This window comes from Oryzias latipes, chromosome 15, assembly GCF_002234675.1.
Source record: "Oryzias latipes chromosome 15, ASM223467v1".
Lineage (NCBI taxonomy): Eukaryota > Metazoa > Chordata > Actinopteri > Beloniformes > Adrianichthyidae > Oryzias > Oryzias latipes.
The window spans coordinates 22,390,531-22,411,179 of NC_019873.2; the positions used below are offsets into that span (position 1 = coordinate 22,390,531).

General features: G+C 40.6%; 2 protein-coding genes across 7 annotated transcripts in view; both read right to left on the minus strand.

Annotated features, from left to right (window-relative positions):
• march8 (membrane associated ring-CH-type finger 8) overlaps nt 1-4,715 on the minus strand; it is a 75,413-nt gene extending 70,698 nt beyond the window's left edge. Inside the window, exon 1 of one of the 6 annotated variants that reach the window (XM_011484455.3) lies at nt 4,375-4,715. The gene's annotated coding sequence lies outside the window, so the exon portion shown is untranslated. The other 5 variants (XM_020709583.2, XM_011484453.3, XM_020709586.2 and 2 more) reach the window with 5 other exon arrangements.
• Nucleotides 4,716-9,657: 4,942 nt separating this feature from the next.
• zfand4 (zinc finger AN1-type containing 4) lies at nt 9,658-20,619 on the minus strand. Its single transcript, XM_004077375.4, has 10 exons — nt 20,302-20,619; nt 17,424-17,728; nt 16,223-16,298; nt 15,622-15,689; nt 15,294-15,480; nt 14,994-15,138; nt 13,016-14,197; nt 12,765-12,819; nt 11,341-11,458; nt 9,658-10,685 (listed from the first exon to the last, which is right to left on the minus strand). Exons 2-10 carry the CDS (start codon nt 17,605-17,607, stop codon nt 10,550-10,552), a joined length of 2,151 nt encoding a protein of 716 aa, XP_004077423.1. The 5' UTR covers nt 17,608-17,728; nt 20,302-20,619; the 3' UTR covers nt 9,658-10,549.
• Nucleotides 20,620-20,649: the final 30 nt, after the last annotated feature.

A 20,649-nucleotide genomic window follows, 5' to 3' on the forward strand; every position in this document is an offset into this window, starting at 1 on the left:
GCCCTTCAACCTGCAGCAGCACCATCACACATTCCAATCAGCTGAGCCAGCACCTCTCTGCTGATGCATAGCAGCTGTCCAGCACCCCCCCCCCCCCAAACACCACCAATTCATCCAGAACATTATAATTTCATTAACCCTTAGAAACACACAAACCTGCACACACAAACTATGTCAGCAGGAATAAACCAACTTCCAATCTGTACCAAAACAAAGAGCTCTGGCCCATCACTGCATGATTCATAGGTTTTATTTGAATTACATCTATAAGAATGATGGTTTAATGCACGGTGCACATGACATCACACACAGGAAGAACCCATTAGAGTGGATCAATACACTCGTTTCTAACATGTCTACAAGGAGAAATGGTACCAGAGAAGGTCGGGACAACTGAACATTTCTCTGTCTGTTGTGTTTGCGTTTTTATTACAGCACAGTTGCAGAAGAGAATTCTACTTGCATATAAAATAAGGCTCAAAATTGCAAACACATCTAAACTCTTGTCTTAACAAGAAATCATTGACATATCCGAAACTCCCTAAGAGGCACTGGAATCCAGGAAAGTTCACATCCTGAGGAAAAACAGTCAACTGGAAAAAAAAAGGGAGGCGCTTTGCAAGATGACTGACTTTCATGGCTGCTTCCACTTCCTCCCTTCAAGTTGAATGTCGTCTGCATTATTTTACAGATGATCAGGCAGAGTGAAAAGACACACAGATGTAGTGGGAGGCTGCAGGTGCACTTTTGAAATCAGATATAAATAAAAGACACCCAAGCGTAACAATACTCAGGAAAAATGATGCTGAATGGTTTTGGACGACATCAGACAGACGGGATTTTCCAAAAAAAACAAACAAACAATAAATATTCTATGCAATGTTGATGCAACATTATGTGTGGAAAATTAAGCAAAGAAAGAAGAGCATTTCCTGTGCTTATTGTGCTCCCATTACGACATGTGAGAATCAGAAGAGGAAAGGGAAGGAAAAAAAAGCTTTTTCCTTTGCAGAATGAGTTTTTATTATTAAAAGAGAAATAATGAGAAATGTGGAAATAATGGCTGGAAATTGTCTCATCTGTAGACGTTTGCTGCTTCTGCACCAAAACACCTTCTAAGGGAGAGGTCTGAATATTCTCAGTCAAGCTGGTGGTATTTTGTTCTTCAGAGAACCTAGAATTTACAGGTCTGCCTAGAAGAACTTTCATTTTGTTCTTCTTTCAATCAACCCAGAAATTTGAGAAGATACAAGACTATGTTTGGTTTTTTTTAAACAGAGCATCAAAAAATAAGAATAAAATCAGAAACTTTTCTTGAAACTGAACAGCAGTCCAGTAAAGTAAACATCTAGAAGAGGTTTCACTGCTCATTTGAAGCAGCAGTGAAACAGAAAGTGTTCTTTGTTGTGCTGCTGCATTTTCAATTTAAATAACTTTGGACAGGAACAGAGCTGTATCAGGAAATGATCGGCTGAATTTAAACTCACATACTGTGAGGACACTAAAGTTGTGCTTTGTTCATGCTGGGCAATCAAGGTGACTAAACTTAAAAGTCACAAGTGCCTAGTTTGATCTTTAGCAACAAAAAAAGACTTTTTGACAACAACGCAAATGAAAATGCAGCTTCTTTCTCACCAAAACAGCGTTTCAGAACTACCTGATACATTTTCTTTTGCTTATATTGAAGCTTAAAGTCTTTTGTTTAAGCAAAAGTTACGTGCCAAAGTGTTTAAACGTCGACTTGGATTTATGGCTTTACAGTTTTGTACACTAGTCAGTTCTTTCAATATCATCCAAGAAACCTTTCCTCAAGTTTGCTTTAGATTGAAAAACAATCTTCTTGTTTTGGCGTAATGCCTTCATCTTGAAGCACACGTTGTTCACCTTTTGGCATATCCCTTCGGCGCCCCTTCAGGTTGTTTGGCAGAGATTTTTAAGCCGCATACCTTTCCTGACCCAACCCCGTATTTATCTGGGCTGGGGACCGGCACAGGGGCTGCAGAGTTGGGCAGCAGAGCGAACGGTTTTGCCAAATGACCCACATTGGATGAAGCTCACAGACTGCCTCCAGTCACAAACATACAAGTCTACAGAATGGAAACAATTTAAAGGAATTTGCTGAATGAAAGGTTAGAAATAAAAATTATTTGTCTTTACTGGCCAAGTTTGATGGAAATCACTCAAGAACTGTGCAACTGACCCTGTCAAACTGATGAGTTTTCCATATTATACAATGCAGAGCGAAACAAATTGTCCTTTTAAAATGTATAGTTTCAAACAATGTCTGCCATTAAGTGACAGAAAGCCAGAGTGGGAGAATTTGCCTTTTTCTTATGGCACTGTCTCCATCCTGCAACCACTTTCCTCAGAGAAGACAAAAAAAGAAGAAGAAGAAAACTTCCTTTGTAGTGACAAAGTCTATTGAAACAGTTTGTCCTTTCGTCTTGATTGTCACAGCTTAAATAAATGGCTCCTTCCTCCTTCTAAGAATCCTAATTAAGGTTTAACATTCTCAATTTTTCCTGGCGTTTGGTTATGTCACATTGAGCGCTGGCTTACGGGTCTCCTAGGAGAGATTAAATCCTTTAGAAAAAGTGGATGAAGCTACTTTTCTGGAATAACTAGGAATAAGAAGATGTTATGACAGGAATCGAGTGAAAACCTGCAGATATGTTCAGTTTAAAATAATGTCGACTGTGCAGCTGGGGTTGCTTCTTTCATTTATTTATTTTTTGCCAAGTCATTTTTAATCAAACCCAATCTAACTTCATTGTCGTTTTGCTCTTCCTTTATGTAATTGTTCAAAGAGTCTTTAAAATTTTAACAAGCTAGTGATGGAAGAAAGTTATTTCTGGTAAAAAGTAAATAAAATAATGGCTCAGACAGCCATGGCCCAAAGAAAGCTTTAAAGTTCCACTCAAATCATCTTTTGATCCATGTGAAAAGCATTATCAATTGTCTTTTAATCATGATTATTCAATTTTTAGCCAAAATCAAAAAATGTATCATTTTCTACAGGACCTAGTTTCTGCAGAGCAGCAGAAAATTCATTAGATATTTTTCTCTGAGTTGTGGGCAGAACTGTTGGCACTGAGCAACCAAGCCGCCTTCCCCTCCCTGTTGCTGAGAGCTCTTTGTTTACAAGCTCTCCTGTTAGTTTACATCACCTCACACCCCATAGCTAACATTACTGGTGCAACAAAAATGGCGAGCAATATAGGAGCTATCCAGCTGTTCAGTTTAGAGTCAGATCCCAGCGCAGGAGAGGAAAACCAAGACGTACATGGATCTCTTTGTCTGCAAGTGGATACATCAGAATGGAGCGCAGCAGGGAGCTTGTGGCACGCCTACTCAGAATTACAATTTTAGGATTAATTTTCTTTATATATGTCCTCCATCATTAGAAAAATGCAACAAGGGCATGTTAAAAACACACAATAAAACTGATTTTTGTCTTAAACCAAAAGAGGATATAAACATGGCAGGACATGCTTGGATGATAAATAATGACATATTCTCTGAGTAAGACTTTTTACCTTCGAAAAATGGATCTAGAACTGTCAGAGTCGGTACCCTGAAAGGAGAAGTGAGCGCTTTTGCTCTTTTTATGTCTAAATAACACAAACCCAGGAAAATATGTTGCATAAAACAGGTGATAAGAAGAAAGCTGATCCTGCAGCCAATGAGAGGGCAGACTGTAATGCGAGAACCACTTGAACAATTAACTGATTACAGGCTCCTGCTTTGGAGAAATGTGTGCGTTATTGTGCGCGTTTTCCTCCTGCAGGTACTAAATAACAAAGCCACGACAGCAGCTGACAGCCCTTTTGTTTTGCGGTGCTGCTGAGAGGCAACACTGCAGCTATGCAGGGCGCAGTTAATGCTTCATTATAGCCCATAATAAGGCAACACCCAGGTGGGCTGTGCGCCTTCACGCATCTCAACACGCGCAAAAGAAAACGCAAAATCTTTTAGTGGCGAAAATGGAACAAAGCTGCTCCATCCGAGACGCCATCAAGTTGAGAGAAAGCCCGTAGAAAGGGACATTCGTGCGGCTTCCTTCAGCGCAGACACAGACACGTTTCGGTTTCGTTGTCTCCTCTTGTTACGACGGCTGTAAACTAACAAAGGGCGCACACAAACCCACGGAAAACCCACGGCAGACCCGCAACTCCCGAGCCAAACCCGAGGAGGAGAAAAGAAAGCTCCACGGATCGTTTCCGCAATGTCGCGCTCCACCGACCGAACCCTCCTACCTTCACGAGAACGGCGCTCTGACACCAGTCCCTGAGTCTTTCGCATCCCGAGCACCGACGCGCTCGTGCCTCCGTTTGAGTGAGGGGGGGGGGGGGGGTCGAAAATGAAGAGACTCACCGATCTGCTCATCAACGGTTTATTTCATTGTCGCCAGCTGGGTTCCTGCGTCACTCACTACTTCCGCGTTAAAACGAGAAACGCAAAGATTTAAATGACAGGTGGCGCTCTATCCCAGCGGACTGAGGAGGAGGAGGAGAGACTCCCACAGCCAGCCGAGGAAGGTCATGACACCGTGGGGACGAGTGAAAGGAGGGAATAATCATGAGGGGGAGGAATATCATCGGTTTGTTAAAGAAGATGTAATGGCCAAAAGGAAGCTCCGTAGTCTTTCTTAGGTTTCTGCTTCGGTCGGAACGAGTACAGCACGCGCGTAATAATGGCGTAGCCACGTTTCCACCCAGCAGGACAAAATATTCACAGAAAAAAACCCACGCAGGTCAACCCCACCGGTCACCGGCCCACCGCTGATTGACACACGCTGCGGTCCAGCAACTGTTCTGACTCAACTCAGGGTCGTTACAATGACAAAAGCAAGAGAAAGTGAATTGACAGTTAAGACTTTCGGAGCATTTAAACACAAATAATGCTGTCAAAGTCTAAAACTCAGTTTTCCAAATGTTCTACATTTTATTTTCCTCTTAAACCATTTAAGAGGAAAATAAAATGTAGAACATTTTATCTCAGATGTAGAAAAAATATTCTCAAATTCCAAAGTACTACATGTTGCAGTTCCTACACAGACCACTAGGGGCAGGTTGCAGAAGTAAGCAGATCTCCACTGGCTTTTTTTTCTGAATCCACCTTTACTTCTAAACCAAACAAATTATGGGTTCAGAAGCTTTTTTTGTGTTTATTACACTTTAAAAGAAGCATAACAGCAACAGTAATTATCATTTAACAACTCATGTCTTTAGCAGGCAGGAGTTTCAGTAGCATGTGGAAGAACCATCCACGGAAGCTATTGAACTATAAAAGTTGTGCAGAATTTACTTGTGGCATCGTTTCAAAGTACCGCTAATCTCTGTTGCAACATTAACCCCCTAAACCGAGCGCTATTTACTTCAAACTTTATTGATTTGTATAGCGTCTTCCATTTGGGTTAAAAACACAAAGCGCTTAACATAAAAGCAGATAAAATAGTCATAAAATATGAAAATGATTTAAAACAGAAAACACAGGACAATCACACCCTCCACCCACCCAGTTCCCCTGGGACAAGTCTTTGAACAAGTCATAAAGATGATGCAGTCCTTTCTGTAACCTAAGTTTTGGGTTGGCTTTGGCTGATCCGGAGTCCCTCAAGGCTCTATGACAGGTTCTTCTGCTTTTTTCTCTTTTAACATATCACGTGTCAGTTTAGCAGGAATCTATCCTGTTTTCATGCTTCTGGTATGTTATTCAATACTGCTTCTTGTCCTCTCCTCCAAACAAATTCAGATCATCAGTCATATATTTTCATCTTACAGAAATAATATAATTATTGGAATCAGGAGGAATGGCACAAGTGTGACTCACAAATGGAATGTAAAAGTTCTTTTTTCAATCAATCACCCAACAGGCTCATTTGGTTCTTCTGGATAGAAGAACTTTAGAAATTTAAGTCCAGAATCAAATCAGTGTCTCGACAAGATGTTTTTTTTTACTCAGCAATATTTTCTAAAGTGAACAAACATTCATATTGATTATCATCATTATAATAAAGCACATGCAGTCAACTTTATATTTTGTGATGACTTTTTAAAGAAACGGAAAACCTCCCAACAAAAAGTCCAAATCCTTCAAGGAGCCCTTGTCAGATGAGACAAATTTTCTGTTGGAAAAGATTTACAAACAAAACAGAAATGTCTTTAGAACAGAACATTTAAAAATAATGTAGAGTTTAGAAAATATGAACTCAAAATTAAAAAGTTCAAAAGTTAAACATTCACATATATTCAAAAATCAAGGCTTTTTTTTATTTTCAAAAGGCTTATTTGTAAAACCAACTTTTTTGAAGAAAAAAAACTAACTCAACAAAATCAAACATTATTAAAGCAAAGAAAAAAGAAACAACTGCTTACGAGAAAAACAGATTTCCAGGAAGCATTGATGAATCAATAAAGTTATCATCATGGGGGCGTGGCTCGAGTCTCCAATAGGTGGAGTTGTGTTGGTGGAGTTGCGTCTCCAAAGCAAATTATTCCTGTGTGAGTCACAATACTAGTAAAACAAGCAAACTAAAAACAGCACCAGGACTTATCTAAAGTCAATATAAAGTCTTGTAATTATATTAAAACAGGAACCAGTTTGTTTGTTTGTTTATGGAATAGAACAGAATAAGAGGAAATTACCTTAGTATCATTGCTCTATTAAAAACGACTGGTAGATAATAAATAACACTAAAAGTTACCTTAAAACCATTAACAACAGCAATGATTACCGTCCCATTGTCTGTCAGGTGTTTTAGTTTAATAGCTGACAGGAAGAAAAATGTGCAAAAGCGCTTCATCCTGCAGAGAGGTGTTAAAGTCTCTGACGGAAGAAGCAGAGTAAAAAATATAGTAAACAAGATTTTATCTTAGAGTTATATTTCTAGAATAGAACCACATTTACAGCCATAAAGGTAAATTACTTATCATATTTGTTGCAGCAAACTATAAAAAAATAAAACTACAGATCTGTGTCAAACATTAAAAAGCTCCAGTTCATCAGTTCTGCTTCTCCTCAGCAGCAGAGCTCTTTACACAAGGAGCTGGGCGTCAGGAAAAGCCGACCTTCTCCTCTGTGGATTCAAAGCCTCAGCTCTGTGAAACCTGTCATTGTGTCTGGCCTTATTACGGATGCACAGTCCTCCACGCTGTCCTTGGGGTTGGACAACAGAGCCTCTGTGCTCAGTTGGGACGACCAGGGAACCTCAGACACGAGTCTACCAAACTGTCCTGCAGAGATCTCTGTGTCGGAGTGACACAGCAGCCTGCTGTTTCCTGCTGCATGGAAGGATTATGTGAGGATCTGAGAGAGGCACACAGCCGTCTTTGAAGAGAACGTCGCTCCATTAAATACTGCTTTTACAACAGCTGAAGCATGTGCTCAGCCTTGACCCTTGAGAACCCTTCAGGACAGAAACGCCTAATGAAACAGCCTTCAGACGGGACGGGGTGAACTGGATGTGGTTAGAGCAGAAGGCTGGCGTTTGAAGTCCTGTAATGAGAGGAGGAGAAGAGGTGAAAAACTAGGGCGAGTAAGATGTCAGGTGGATGTAATAGTTCATTTTCAGGTCAGAAGGTCTGTCAGGACCCCACCACCACCTCTTTTAATGTGTGTGTGTGTGTGTGTGTGAAACTACAAACCTATGCCTTTCTGCTTTCATTATCCCTCAGACTGGCTGTGCCGTCACTTTCTGAGTATTTTATGACTCACCACTCTTGTTCTCATCTCGTTGTGCAAGTTGTGAGTTTTTTTCATTTAGATTTGATAAATTAAAAAAACTGTTTTTTTTTTCATTCTTTTAGGAGAAGATCCCTGTACTTTCCGGCCCTGCTTTTGTTTCACCTTGTGACCAATACTCCAGAGTACAACGGTGCTGAAAATGAAACTGAACACTATTTTTGAAGGTTTCTCTCTTCACGCCCTGTTCTTAGTGCGAGAGGAAGACCTGGGACGTGTGGCGGAGCAAAGAGAGGCAGACTGTCTGAAGCTGAAACCAAAAGAAGAGAAAAAAAACATTTGGATGTAAAACACAAACGTTTCTAAAGGTTCCAACTGTTAACAAGTCTAAAAATGAACCACTGAGGAGAGAAAATTGAAATCCTGGGAAAAATGTTAGATTTGTTCTCAAATAAATATATCAATCCACGATAGTGGGAGTTTTGCTGATTTTTGATGTGATGGGAAAATTTACCGGAAAAACAAACTTCTTCCAGGGGGAAATGTTTTTTTTTTCCTTTTAATTTACCGTTTTTTCCAAAACTAATGATTTTTCTTTTTGATTTTACAGCCAAAGCAACTTCAACCTTCTGCTGCGTGTACAAATGTTTAAAATAGAACAAATGTTTGAGTCTGAATTACTTGGTGGTTAAACAAATAAAAGGATTCAGGATTCATGACTCAGCACAGCGCTATTCCAAAGGATCAAAGCCACAGCAGAGGAGGTTTAAATGACGCATAAGAGCAGCATCCAAAACAAAGGAAACGTGAAACCCTGCTGCTCCCTTTTTCATATTATCTTTCTGAGTAAAGAACACTGTATGTTGGTCCTCTGTGCACTCACCAGGGTGTTTTTTAAGCCCGTGTGTGAATTTATCACAGAGAAAGGAATATATTAGAATAAACAAAGAAAACTTATAAAGGAAGAGCAAAAAACTTCAACTCCTGACCTCAAAATAAAATCAAGTTTAAGATGTTTTTCTTTAAATAAGGTCGGGGAAAAATGTCCTATTCCAATAATAGGAAAAATACCTATTCCAATAAAAATGGTGTTTTTAACATGTTCTTGAAGCATTTTTCTCATGATATATATCTTAAATAAGAAAATTAAGATTCAAATTGCATTACTGAGTGTTTTTTTTTAAATTCTAATCATTGTGAATTACGACCACAAGCTCCCTGCTCCGATCCATTCCGATGAATTTACTTGCAGACAAATAGATCCATCTATGACTTAACTGGCATCTGGCTCAAAACCAACAGCTGGAGAGCTCCGATATTAGTCGCCATTTTTTATGCACCGGTTATGTCAGGTTGGGGGTGTGAGGAGCTGTAAGCTTGTGTGAAGGAAGGGATGACGGGAAATGAGGGCAGGCTCACTTCCAGCCAACAGTCCCGCCCACCACTTAGAAGGGAATTTTTGATGAACTCCTGCCACTCGGTAAAAACTATGTTCTAGAAAAAGGACAAGTTTTTGGCGTTGGCTAAAAACGGCAAGATCATGAATAGAAAGAGCACTGGGAACGTTTTCTAGAACCAAAAGGATTGGAGTGGGACTTAAGTAAGATAAAGACCCATACCTACAAAGAAAGACCTAAAAAGATGCTTTTCCTCCATTTTTTCTTCAGAATTAGATAAGTGGGAGTTTGAACTTGTTGAGCACTGCGGCGAGTTCAAAGATACCTGCCTCTGGTTGCTAAGGAACTGGCCTAGGGTCTGAGTCAGAGGAGACGTCGCATGTTTAAGTACTGAGAGATATCAGGCAGAAATTCTTCATTTACAGAGGCTGTACTAGAACCTGTGACAGAAGTGAAACGTCAAGAACAGATTAAAAATAAACAAACAAAAAAAAAGGAACAAAGATCGATGAGTTTAAAAAATCCATAATGGAGCTTAACATAAAATGATGCACTGTAACTTCAGAAGGCATGGCCGTGGGATTGACCACAGAATCTATAGAAAGAAAGTTTAATAGATCATATCCCAGTAGATATTTCACCAGCATTTAAAGATTTTGCAACAGCTTAACCAGAAGAAAAAGAAAAAAAAGGATTACAAAAAGATTAATATGGCAACCACCTCACTGTAAACACATCATAAATACCATATCCTAGCCCCGCCTCCCAGCCCTAATACAATTTAGTTTATTATGCAGACATAAAACTAACATTCACACGTACACACGTTGCATACTTACCATTTGAAAACCAGCCATGAATCTAAACAAGTAACATTCATTAATAAATATTAAGTACCTCATCAATAAGTGGATTAACTTTTTCTTCTATAAAGAAAAACATATTAGAGATGTTGTATGTGCCCGGGTAAGAAAAGACGAGATGTGCAGAATATTTAAAAAAAAAAATCTGGATTCGACGGAACACTTCTTCAAACAAACACGGGGATGTACACAGCTGCTCCGAGCGACAAGTAAATGTATAAATATAGTTCTAAAGTGCATCTGTTAAAGACTTGTCAGAGAAGGTCAATAGCGGTCCTAAAAAACGTGCAACAGATATATTTAGTAAAAACTACCTACATGCATGCAGTTCTTTTTCTGTAACAAAAGAAAAGAAGCAAAGTAACAGACAGAAAGGGGGGAGGAACCATTTTTTCACATTTTCTAAAAGGTGATAGACAGTTCTGTGCCACCAGAGTCCACTTGGCTAAAACAGCATGTTTACTCAAAGTTGAAGTGAGCTTGGCTGATTTTTTTTTTTATTTTTATAAAAAGCACACAGTGGTGGTTTAAGGTTCTGCTCTTCTTTTGCTCCACAGTCGGCTGAACTGGTCCCCTCTCCTGGTCCGGCGTGGGGCTTGCAGGGGTTTAGATTTTGGGCAGCTTTGGAGCGCTGATGAGAGGGTTGGTTTCATGCAGAAATCGCCGTCCGGCACTCTTGTAGTCAAACGTGCAGTCGTGCGTCTCTGCGTAGCGGTGAGTGGCACAAAAATTGTGGCCACATCTAAAAAAAACAATAAAAAATAAAAATAAAGATTTTTTTAAACATATTTCTCCTGCACTGCAGCTTTTTTTTTTTACACTTTTCTTTATTTTTACTTAATGCCATTTTTCATTCCTTCAAACTAAATAAGATGAGAGAGCGAGCGAGATAGAGCGATAGATCGATAAATATTTGTCATTGTCACACGTACAATGATGGATCCTGGTCAATTCATAACTACTAAACAGAAATAATAATTTATAAAACTACATAAAAAGTGGTTCAATATGTGTAAAAATGGTTAAAAACCAGAAAAATAATAATGATGATAAAAAGAGTTAAAAGGCAGCATTATAGCCTTTATGTGTAGTTCATTAAATTCAAGAACGTCAAAGCTCAGTGAGTTAAAGAACTGAAGCACTATTAAACTTCTAAGTGGTCAAGATGAGAGACTAAACCCTATTGACATCCTGAAGGAGGAATGTCATGAGGGACTGCGATCAAACTAAGAGCTTGTTGCAGATTCGTCCCTACAAACAGCTTCACTTGGTGACACTTAACGCACACACAATGAGCCCGGAAAGAAGCACTTCTTGAAAATAAAAACACTCCATTCAAGTACCATAGCAGGTTTGGAGGGAAGAAAAGCTCTAAAATGTAGAAGAGATGCTTGTACCTGCACTCGTAGCTGGTGGCCAGCCCAGTCTTCTTCCCACAAAAGAAGCAATGCTTTGAGCTCTTCTTCTTTGTGCCTGTTGGTGCTTTGACTGGAGGTAGGTGGTACATTGGAGTGCCTGAAAGCAGAAGAAATGCCATTGCCTCCACGCGGGGAAGACTGAGACGGCACGCTGGGCAGCCAAAAGACATGAAACGGCGAAATCTTTGTTTCCCCTTTGCTCTTCAAAATATACGACTATCCAAGAGTTCCTGGGGTCAGAAACGACTTTACAGGAGATAATGGGAGCATACGACTCTTTTTGTGTCTTTAACATGCTGTAAATGAAGTTGGGTTCCTCCGCACGAAAGGCAAGTCTCTACAATTTCTGCTGAACAGCAGGAGGAAAACCCGTTTTTAAAAACCAGTTTTCTGATTCACCCACTTCAGATTTGATCACTTGTAAATGAAACATCGGATTCATTCATAAGTTCATTGTAACCCTTGTGCTATCTTAGATGACCCCACCCTTACATTGACGTGTTATTCCTACTATGACAAAGGTGGATGAAGGTGGAAAGATTTCATGTAATCCATGGACACCAGTGAAGATCACAAATCATTGAAGACAAAAGGTTCAGCGCACTGTCTAGTGGGTCTAGATGACCCAACTCCCAACGTTAAAGTGCCTAGGATAGCACAAGGGATAAACAATCAAATGGAGGTGCTGCTCAAACAACCCAACTTGCGTCTTTCTGCACGGGGTTAAAAGCTGAGCTTAGTCCCGGGTATTTGTGCAGTGGGGGATTGGTATAAGACGATCAAGTCTGCTAAAGCGTGTCGCTCCTGCGCAGTTCCTGAGCTGATTACTTGGAGCTCACAATCTGAGCTGAGGTGGCACTGAGGCGTTGCAAATACTCACAGATGCTCATCACTGCATCTCATTCTGAAGATTTCCGATGATCTCAAACTGACAACTCTCTTAATCAGAGGCAGATCTAGCTGTAGAAACTCGACCTCCAGCAGACACGATGTGCAGGTGAACGACGTATTCCATCCAGTCTGTGCTGACATTTTTGTGGAAACCACACACCCTTTGTGTTGCATTTTATTTGCCAGAAAATGTTGATTTTCAGGCAAGATTCTTTTTATAAAGATAATAACAGAGATTGCCATGTGTGTTTCTTCTTATCCTAACCTCAGTCTTGATTCTCATATTTATGTATAAACCCATTTATATTTTCTCTGCTTATTGTCTGTGTTCTTCTGTTAGGAGGAGCAGATGTTTTGATGTTCTACTTTCGCAGGGGTTGAGATAATAAACGTCTCTCCACAGATACCATATTTCAAGGCTCATACAGCTTTAAAAAAACACAAGAAAGCACCTTAAAGAAGTCAGTTTCATTCAGAACAACAAAACAATCCGTGACTGAGCTCAAGTTTACCTAACGCTCCCGCTGCAGCCACGACTCCTCCAGCGGACGCGAGACAGTTGTTGGTCTGGAAAAAGCAATAAGAAATAATGAGGAGATGCAGCACTGCTCCACTTTTCAAACTACCACAGGAAAAAAAAATGATGCAAAATGGGTCACAGCCATCGAATTGGCTGCCTGAAGAGGTCCACGCACATTCACATGTAGGAGACGCTGCTGTTCATGTACAACAATGTGAGTTTGAGTCTTCATTCGGCTCTCACCATATAGGAGGCTGCTGATCGGAGCACTGGTGACATTTGTCGGATGACTTCGTCCTGATAGAAACTGTTGGCAGGTATGGGGGACAGCCTGGAACCAAGGCCGCCAGTGGCTGGGGGCAGAGTCAGTGCAAGTCCCAGGCTCCTCCCCGGCCGGTCCCTGCTCTTGTTGACTGGTGCTGTGGTGGAGAGGGAAGCAAAGAGCTCCGGGTTGTTCAAAGGCTCCAGCGGCTCTTTGCAGACCTGGTTGGCCATCTTGGCGAGGCCCCGTGCTTCCCTCTTAGAGAGGAGCTCTGCTCTCCTGCCTGGAGACTCGACCTGAACACAGCGCAGGCGGGGGGAACAACTCGACAAGGTGGGTGGGGGGCGGGGGGACTGTGCTTGTAGGTTAGACTGTAAACAGGGTGTGGAATCAAAAGGCTCAGACAGCAATCTGGTTGAAGTTGACGGTGAAGTGGAGGCAGCTGATGAAGAGGGAGGACTGATATGCAGTGATGTGCCAAGCCGTCTCTCGTCAGCTCTCGTGGGGAGGGGGTCACTCGCGTCTATTGTCCAGGTGGTGAGTGGGGAGGGGGAGTGCGGCAGCTGGTACTGAGTTTCAACATCCAGGGGTTCAAGACCTCCGTCTGGCTGGATGGACACATCCAACCTTAGAGGATCCGACACAAACGGAGCAGCAGCTTCCGTTTGCGCCACCAGACCAACCGGTTCTTCTAGTAAACCCAAACCCATCATCTCCCCAGAAGGCTCCACCGGGTCAAACGGGGCTTTCGGCGGCCCCCTGGTACACAATGGTGGGAGCTGAGGAAAAATACAGTCTCTCATCAACCTGTTGCTGCCAATGTCCAACCGCGACACTTTGGGAGGGGGGAGGATCTTTGCGAACGGTGGGTGCATCTCCCATGGTTTCTCCTCTTGAAGCATGTAACACGTGGGCGACGGGAAAGCAGGAGGAGACCGCGTGGGGACTGTTACGTGAGAGGAGGTGGAAGGAGTTTGGGGCGGAGAGGCATCTGTAAATTCGTGGTCTACAATGGGGGGCAGTAGGCCATTTTTCTGTCGAGCCGGGTTGATCTGAGGGAGCGGGCGAAACAGACGGTGGTGGTTCCGCGTACTGGAGGGACCGAGAGCGCCCCCGCAGGGATGTGGAGAAACTGCAGCCCGTGGCTTCACCTTTGCTTGTTTCTGAAATGAAGCAAAGAAGACAGAAGAGGTAATCGAACGATTGAATTACCAATCGGCCGCTGTTGTACTCAAATGTTCAGAGTATTTTAATCAAAATTAGTCTCTGAATTACATCAGCTGTTGAAAATGACAGACAGTTTTCATTTAAAATTGAACAGAAAGGTTTTAAGGATTTTTAGCTTTGAAAGTTTTGGTTTTAAACAAATATTCTTGTGATTCCCCTTGAAATAAATCCTTTGAACATTGTCGTCTAGCGGAGCTTCGTCTACTTTTTTTTTTTTTTTTAGACACTTCACATTGTCTTGACTTTATGCTGGTTTTGTTTTTGGATTCCTACTTTTTAATTTTCTCTCAACATTTTTGATCTTTACAATAAAACATAAAAACGGTTTGATTTCAATTTCTATGATTTCTGCAGTAAAAAAGATGACAAATTCTACTACTAAGAACGGGACAGTTTCAAGTTTATTGTGGACTCTCTGTAGAAGAAAGAAGCCGCTGGAATTGTACTAAAAAATGGATATCAAGCAAAAAAAACTGTTTTAAAGATAAATTATTAGAGCAAATTGTAAAGTAGGGAAGGTGAAAAACGATAAAGTCTTTGCAGGTTCAAAGTACACCCACATTGTTGCGGTCTATCAGCAAAACATGTATTGCTAAACGGGATGAACATTAAACGAGCACAGAAAAAAAGCCAACTGGACTAAACTTCTGTTTTTTTTTAGTGATGAATCATAGGTGCAGGTGTCATTCTATGCAGATGGCAAACTTTATTGGGGTTTCTCATTCTTCTTACCTTCTTGTTGATGTTCATACTCTCCATTTTGGCTTTGAGAAGCTTCATTTTAGTCATGGTGATGGAGTTCTCAAGGCTCTGCTGTGCAGCTGCAGAACCCTCTCGGTCCTCCTCCTCTGCATACAAATTGTACACCGAACCACCACTGGGAAGCACAACAAGCAAATAAATGGATTCTTTTAATAATTCAATATTTTGCAACAATGCAGCAGCTCATCAACTGGAACAATCAAATATTTTCTGGTTAGGTTTGTGTCTCTTCTTGGTCCAAATGCATAAATAAAAAGGGGGAAAAAAGACCTTAATGATTCAGACAGAGGAGTCAAGGATCCGTCTCCTCTGTCGGCGACTCTGAAGAAGTTCAGCTGATCGCCCTCGCGGTACACCACAAATGTAACCTGCTTGTTTGGCAGGTTCTTGTCCCAACCTTCATCTTTTGTGTTTTCCATTAAGTCAGCGACTTCTTTGATTGGGTCTTCCATGGTTACTGACAAAAGAGAGCAAGAAAACTGAGGTTAAAAACAGAAACAGAGCCTCCCATGTTGACTGAACTTAGATTAAGACTTTATTTTTATTAAAAGAAAAAAAAAAATCTTGTATCCAGCTAAAAGTCTTAGCCGTTTCTCACCCCTTCTGGTGTTGATTGGTCCTCCTCTCATAGCCAACACCAACTTTAAAGTGCAGCCCTCTGCAATGCTGCAAACATAAAACCAAATGTTGTTTGCGATAGCAAGAAAAAAATAAAGCACTTCTGAAACACAGCCTCTAATCTGAAGTAAGCACCACTTCCCTGGCAGGATGAGCTCCAGATAAACCTAAGTGCAAAACTTTAAATTGCACTGAAATAGCTGTTGCACGTGAGCAGACGCCTTCATCGCCTCCCCCCCCTTAATGCTTCTAAAACTTCAAAAACATGCTCCAGTGTGATAGAAGAGCCTGGCACGCAAGCTGCTGTTCATGTGGAAAATTAAATGACAAGCATTCATGACAATACTAGCATCTGCAGCCTGCAGAGCACTAGAGGGCCACTTCTGCCTCCTCAAAACGACAAGTGTGGAAGAGCGAGCCCTCCGACTACGTACAGCATGCCAACGCACAGTTTCTGGCGCGTGATACTGTAACTGTCTCTACTCCTGTGACAAATCTAAACGTAGGATGTTTTAAACATACTCCTCTCACTTATTGTGAGTTTCTTCAAGGACAAAGTGTATTTGGAAGAATAGATTTACCCATAATCATGCAGACAATGTTCATCATCCAGCTCTACATTATTCCAGATAAGATGCTGTTGGGCAACAGGGATACCTTTGTAGTCAGAGAGAGGGTGGGAGAGAAAATCATCAAAGTTTCATTGACTCGCTTTGTTAGGCTGAAAAACAGGAAGGTGAACTACAGGAATCTACATACAAACGTCAATGACTCGTGCCTGCCCCCTGGAGATAAAAGTGTGTTACAACAGCTGAAATCATGCACAAAACAAACACTAAGTGGGAAAGAAAGTCACACGCCCTCCACATTTTTCTACAACCCGCCTCGCTAAAATAAAACATTAGGCTGGGGAACTGATTATTGTTCATAATGGGAAATAACTTTAAAGATGCATGTTTTAAAATTAAAATGAAGACTTCACTATTGTAGACTGTATTGGGAAACCTTTGCAGACTAGAGTGTTTATTATGAAAGACAACTGAATTTTAGGGACAAATTCACTGCCATCAAAGTAACATCTGAAATGACTTTTGTCCATCCAGTAGCTGGTAGGCTAGAACTTTAGCCTTTGAACATAAAAATGACTTTGATATTTGTTCATTTTACGAGAACATCAGGCAAAAAGTGGTTTCAAAACAAATCTTAAGTAGAGATGAAAGCCTGAAAGAACAGAAAGACCCTCTATTGCTGCTGCCAAGGACCAGCTTGAGTACAAGAGGTCAAGCAGCTTTTTGTGACTGCAATCAGCCAAATTAACGGACCCTGAGCTAGAGGGAAGCGATGATGTTAATGTGTCCTTTTATTGCGGATTTGTATACTCTGCTGCAAACACACAGGCTTTACTATCAACAACAGCAGGGGGAAAAATGATGGCTGGTTATTTTCACAAACAACAATCAAAACGATCACATAAAGAAATAAAAAACACTCAAAAATGACCCACTTCTTTGAATGCCTTGTATACATTTTTAATACTAACCCAGTTGCAAAAAAATAAATAAAAAAATGATGATAAAAAATTGCTTTACGTCTGATTAGCAGTTTCAATTTAACACAACATAATTCCAGTAAGCATGAAGTTGTTAGTTAAAAGTGGTTTGAACATCTCTGCCAGATCTGGTCTGCACAATCAGATTACATCAAACTCAGTGCAATACAAAAGCGGATGCATCAACAGAGAAAGAAGAACATGCAACCAGTAAATCAGAAAGCTCATAATACCTTCCAGCCTCTGGATCTTCGCTTTGACTGAAAACACAGCCTCAAAGGGCAACACACGCAGCTCAAAACAAGTCCCCGTCAGGGTCTCGATGAAGAGCTCCATAGTGTCATAGAATGGGAGCTTATACTGAAAAGCCCCCACACTGTCATCATTAAAGAAGGGAGGCTCCTTTCTGTCGGTCATCTCAGCCGGATGGGGATAAAGACTAGGAAAATGGGGAAACAGAGGAGCTGGACCACGACGATGGAGAGAGGGATTGCCCGCTGGCTTCACTGCTGTCACACATCATGTAAGACGACCTCATCTGCAATGAGAGAGGAAAAAAAACAAAGTTCACCATCAAAGCTGAAAAAGGATGCAGCGGCACACACTGATTACCCATCCATCATTTATTCACAAAACTATTGATGCATTGTTAAAAGTTGACAAGCAGCGGTTTTAAATCACTGACAACAGCCAAAACCAGACAATGTGATGAAAAAGTCCTCTGTTAGACAACCAAATCATGTCATCAGTGGTGAAAGAGGCAGGAAACCGATAGCTCCACTAGAGTCACATTAGGTGTCCAGTGGCCGACCGCAGACCTTTTGACAGATCAGCTTGCAATCCGCTGCACTAAAGAATGTCTTAAAAACACAGCATTTCCAGAAATAAAAGAACTCTTATTTCGAAGAGTTGAAAGCTAAAATTTGTTTTAATTGAGTTTAATAACCCAGTGCCAAATAAATGATACAAAAACTGTAATAAAAGCATAAAACTGCAATATGAGCATTTACTCTGATGGAATTTCCCATTTCTATTTTCTGCTATTCCTATTTGTATGTATTTCCATCATAAAACTCTGATTTTATTTTTTTTAAACTTGTCCTGAAGACCTGATGTGTTGGACATATTTTACTGTTACAACTTGTGGTTATGAATCTTCTGACACACGAGGTGTATATTTGAATAAACCCCTTTTGTAGTTTAGACTTAGCTTTATTTATATTAATTATATTTGCAAACATTTTTTGTTGGACCGGACGGAAAAAGAGAAAGGGATGTTGGGGGGGTAGGGGAATAATTATAGAAGGGAAGGGTAAATCCAGCATAAATCATAAAGCAACAAGTTGTTGGAAGTTTATAATCATTGCTGTCGTGTATAATAAATCTGTCCACACACGCTCAAATGTTATAAACATACCTGTTGGCTCCAAAAATCTTCACATACAAACATGTCAACATGGATATAATATTTATTTGTTTTATTTATTCGTTTATTTAACAGGGACAATGCACATTAAAAGCATGGCTGCAATGCGCTAGAATTAGCCCAAAGGCTATTTTTCATCTGTAGTCCCCGGACAGGTGTACAACTAATGTTCACATATGCATACTTATGCATTTAGACTAATTTGGGTGGGTGGCTGCTATAGGCACCCACCCAGCCCACGGGAGGTCCAAGGGGGAGCAAGGCAGGAGCCGCCCACACCTACCCAGGAGGAGGACACCCAAGAGAAGTGGGAGTGTTGTAAACATGTAAGCATGTGTGAAACAGCCCCCCCCCCCAGGACAGGGCCAACCAGCCTGCTTACCTGTCCCCCAGCAGGGACTTGAACCAGGTGCCTTTTTGCTGTGAGACAAGAGTGCTAACCACTGCGCCACTGTGTTGATTTATTATTATTTCTAATGGCAACAGCATGATATTGTAGGAGAAATGAGAGCTTTGGTGAACCTGTGGTGGATTCTTATCTGACAAACTGTTGTGGAACTGTAACCCATTAGGGGCCCTAACATTTTATTTTACAAAACCATGCATGTTTGTAATGCCGACATGACAATTTATGAGTACTACGTTGGTGTAGAAAAGCTGTTCTTAAATAAAGATTATTGTATAATAGTTTTGTTTAGTGTCCAACCTTGGACAAAAAGCAAAAACTGGATCATCATCACTACTTTACATGTGGAAAAATAAATTTGCAAAGAAAACAGACCATTTTGATGTATGAATTTCAATGTTACTAAAACATACAATATTACGTCCAATGCATCATAATCATGTATATAGACCAACAGAAAGTGCATAGCTAAGCAAACCTAGTTCTGTAGAAAAGTTACACAAAACTTAGGACAAATTCTCCTGAGAGCCACTGAAAAAAGTGTATTTTTACACAGGAGATGGTATTATTTGGAGCAGGGTTATTACAGAATATGGGATTACATGATCAATCAAGATTACATTTTTTTATTTTTGTTTTACTATAATTCTAGTATGAGCATTTAAATGCTTAAAATACTCGGCTTTAAATCAACCTAATGGGCTGCTGTTTTTAAGGTACTAAAAAGAGACTTTTCAAGTTTTGTCATGACCTTCAGTTAAAAAACAAAAACAGCACATAAGAATGAAAAAGCATCCAATTGTACATATTAGGCCACACCCCCTTGACACTTTTATTTCTATAAAAATGAACTAGATTTTGTGATATTTAGAAGAATACTTGGATTTTTTTTATAAAGACATTGTAATGGCTAGATTCATACAGCCCATCCTTCATGCTCAGTAACTAACTATCTGGCTCATTGTTGTCGCTATGATGCGGCCTGTGTGGTAGTCTTCACTCAAGTTAATATTTTCAACGTGAATATTATCCATACATATATTTCCGTCAATAAATATCTATTTAAACCCGTTTTTAAAAAGAAGGCCCAAACTAGCTAACATGATGATTCGGCTTGTTAGCTAGCTATTTAACAACGGATGGGGTTTTAAATGCATTTCAGCGCCTATCCGTCTAAAAGTCATTCAACGGGCTGGCGCCACACAACTACTTCTAACACGATTACAGGATTTATCCACTTTGAGATTTTTGTTATCCAAAACAAAAACACACCGCTTACCAGTATCTTCTTCCATTTTGCTGCAGGGACTCCCTTTTGGTAGCTTTCGTTGCCATGTTAGCTGAGTACTCAAACAATGGCTTCCTTTTTCAGGCTGCTAGGCTAGTATATCCAGCAGGGACTTGTGTTTTTTTCCGCGTTTCTCCGGAGCCATCGATGATCAAATTCAAAACAGAACAGCCTTCAATTTAGCTAAAAGAAATCCACGCGGGACAAACATAACTGTTGACCGCTGGCGGACGCCGTGACCCTTAGTTAGCAACATTATCATACCTGTCAAAACCGTCTGAACGCTTTCATGACCTAGTTTGATTGATTTACGTGACAACCAATAGGCGACGAGTACAG

What these genes read in the sequence shown, in the direction of transcription:
- zfand4 (XM_004077375.4), bottom strand. Translation starts at nt 17,607, where the DNA reads ATGACCGACAGAAAGGAGCCTCCCTTCTTTAATGATGACAGTGTGGGG. An exon ending in ACCAATCAACACCAGAAGGG is followed by an intron (nt 15,481 to 15,621) that starts GTGAGAAACGGC and finishes CTCTTTTGTCAG; the next exon opens with TAACCATGGAAGACCCAATC. An exon ending in GATCAGCAGCCTCCTATATG is followed by an intron (nt 12,820 to 13,015) that starts GTGAGAGCCGAA and finishes TGCTTTTTCCAG; the next exon opens with ACCAACAACTGTCTCGCGTC.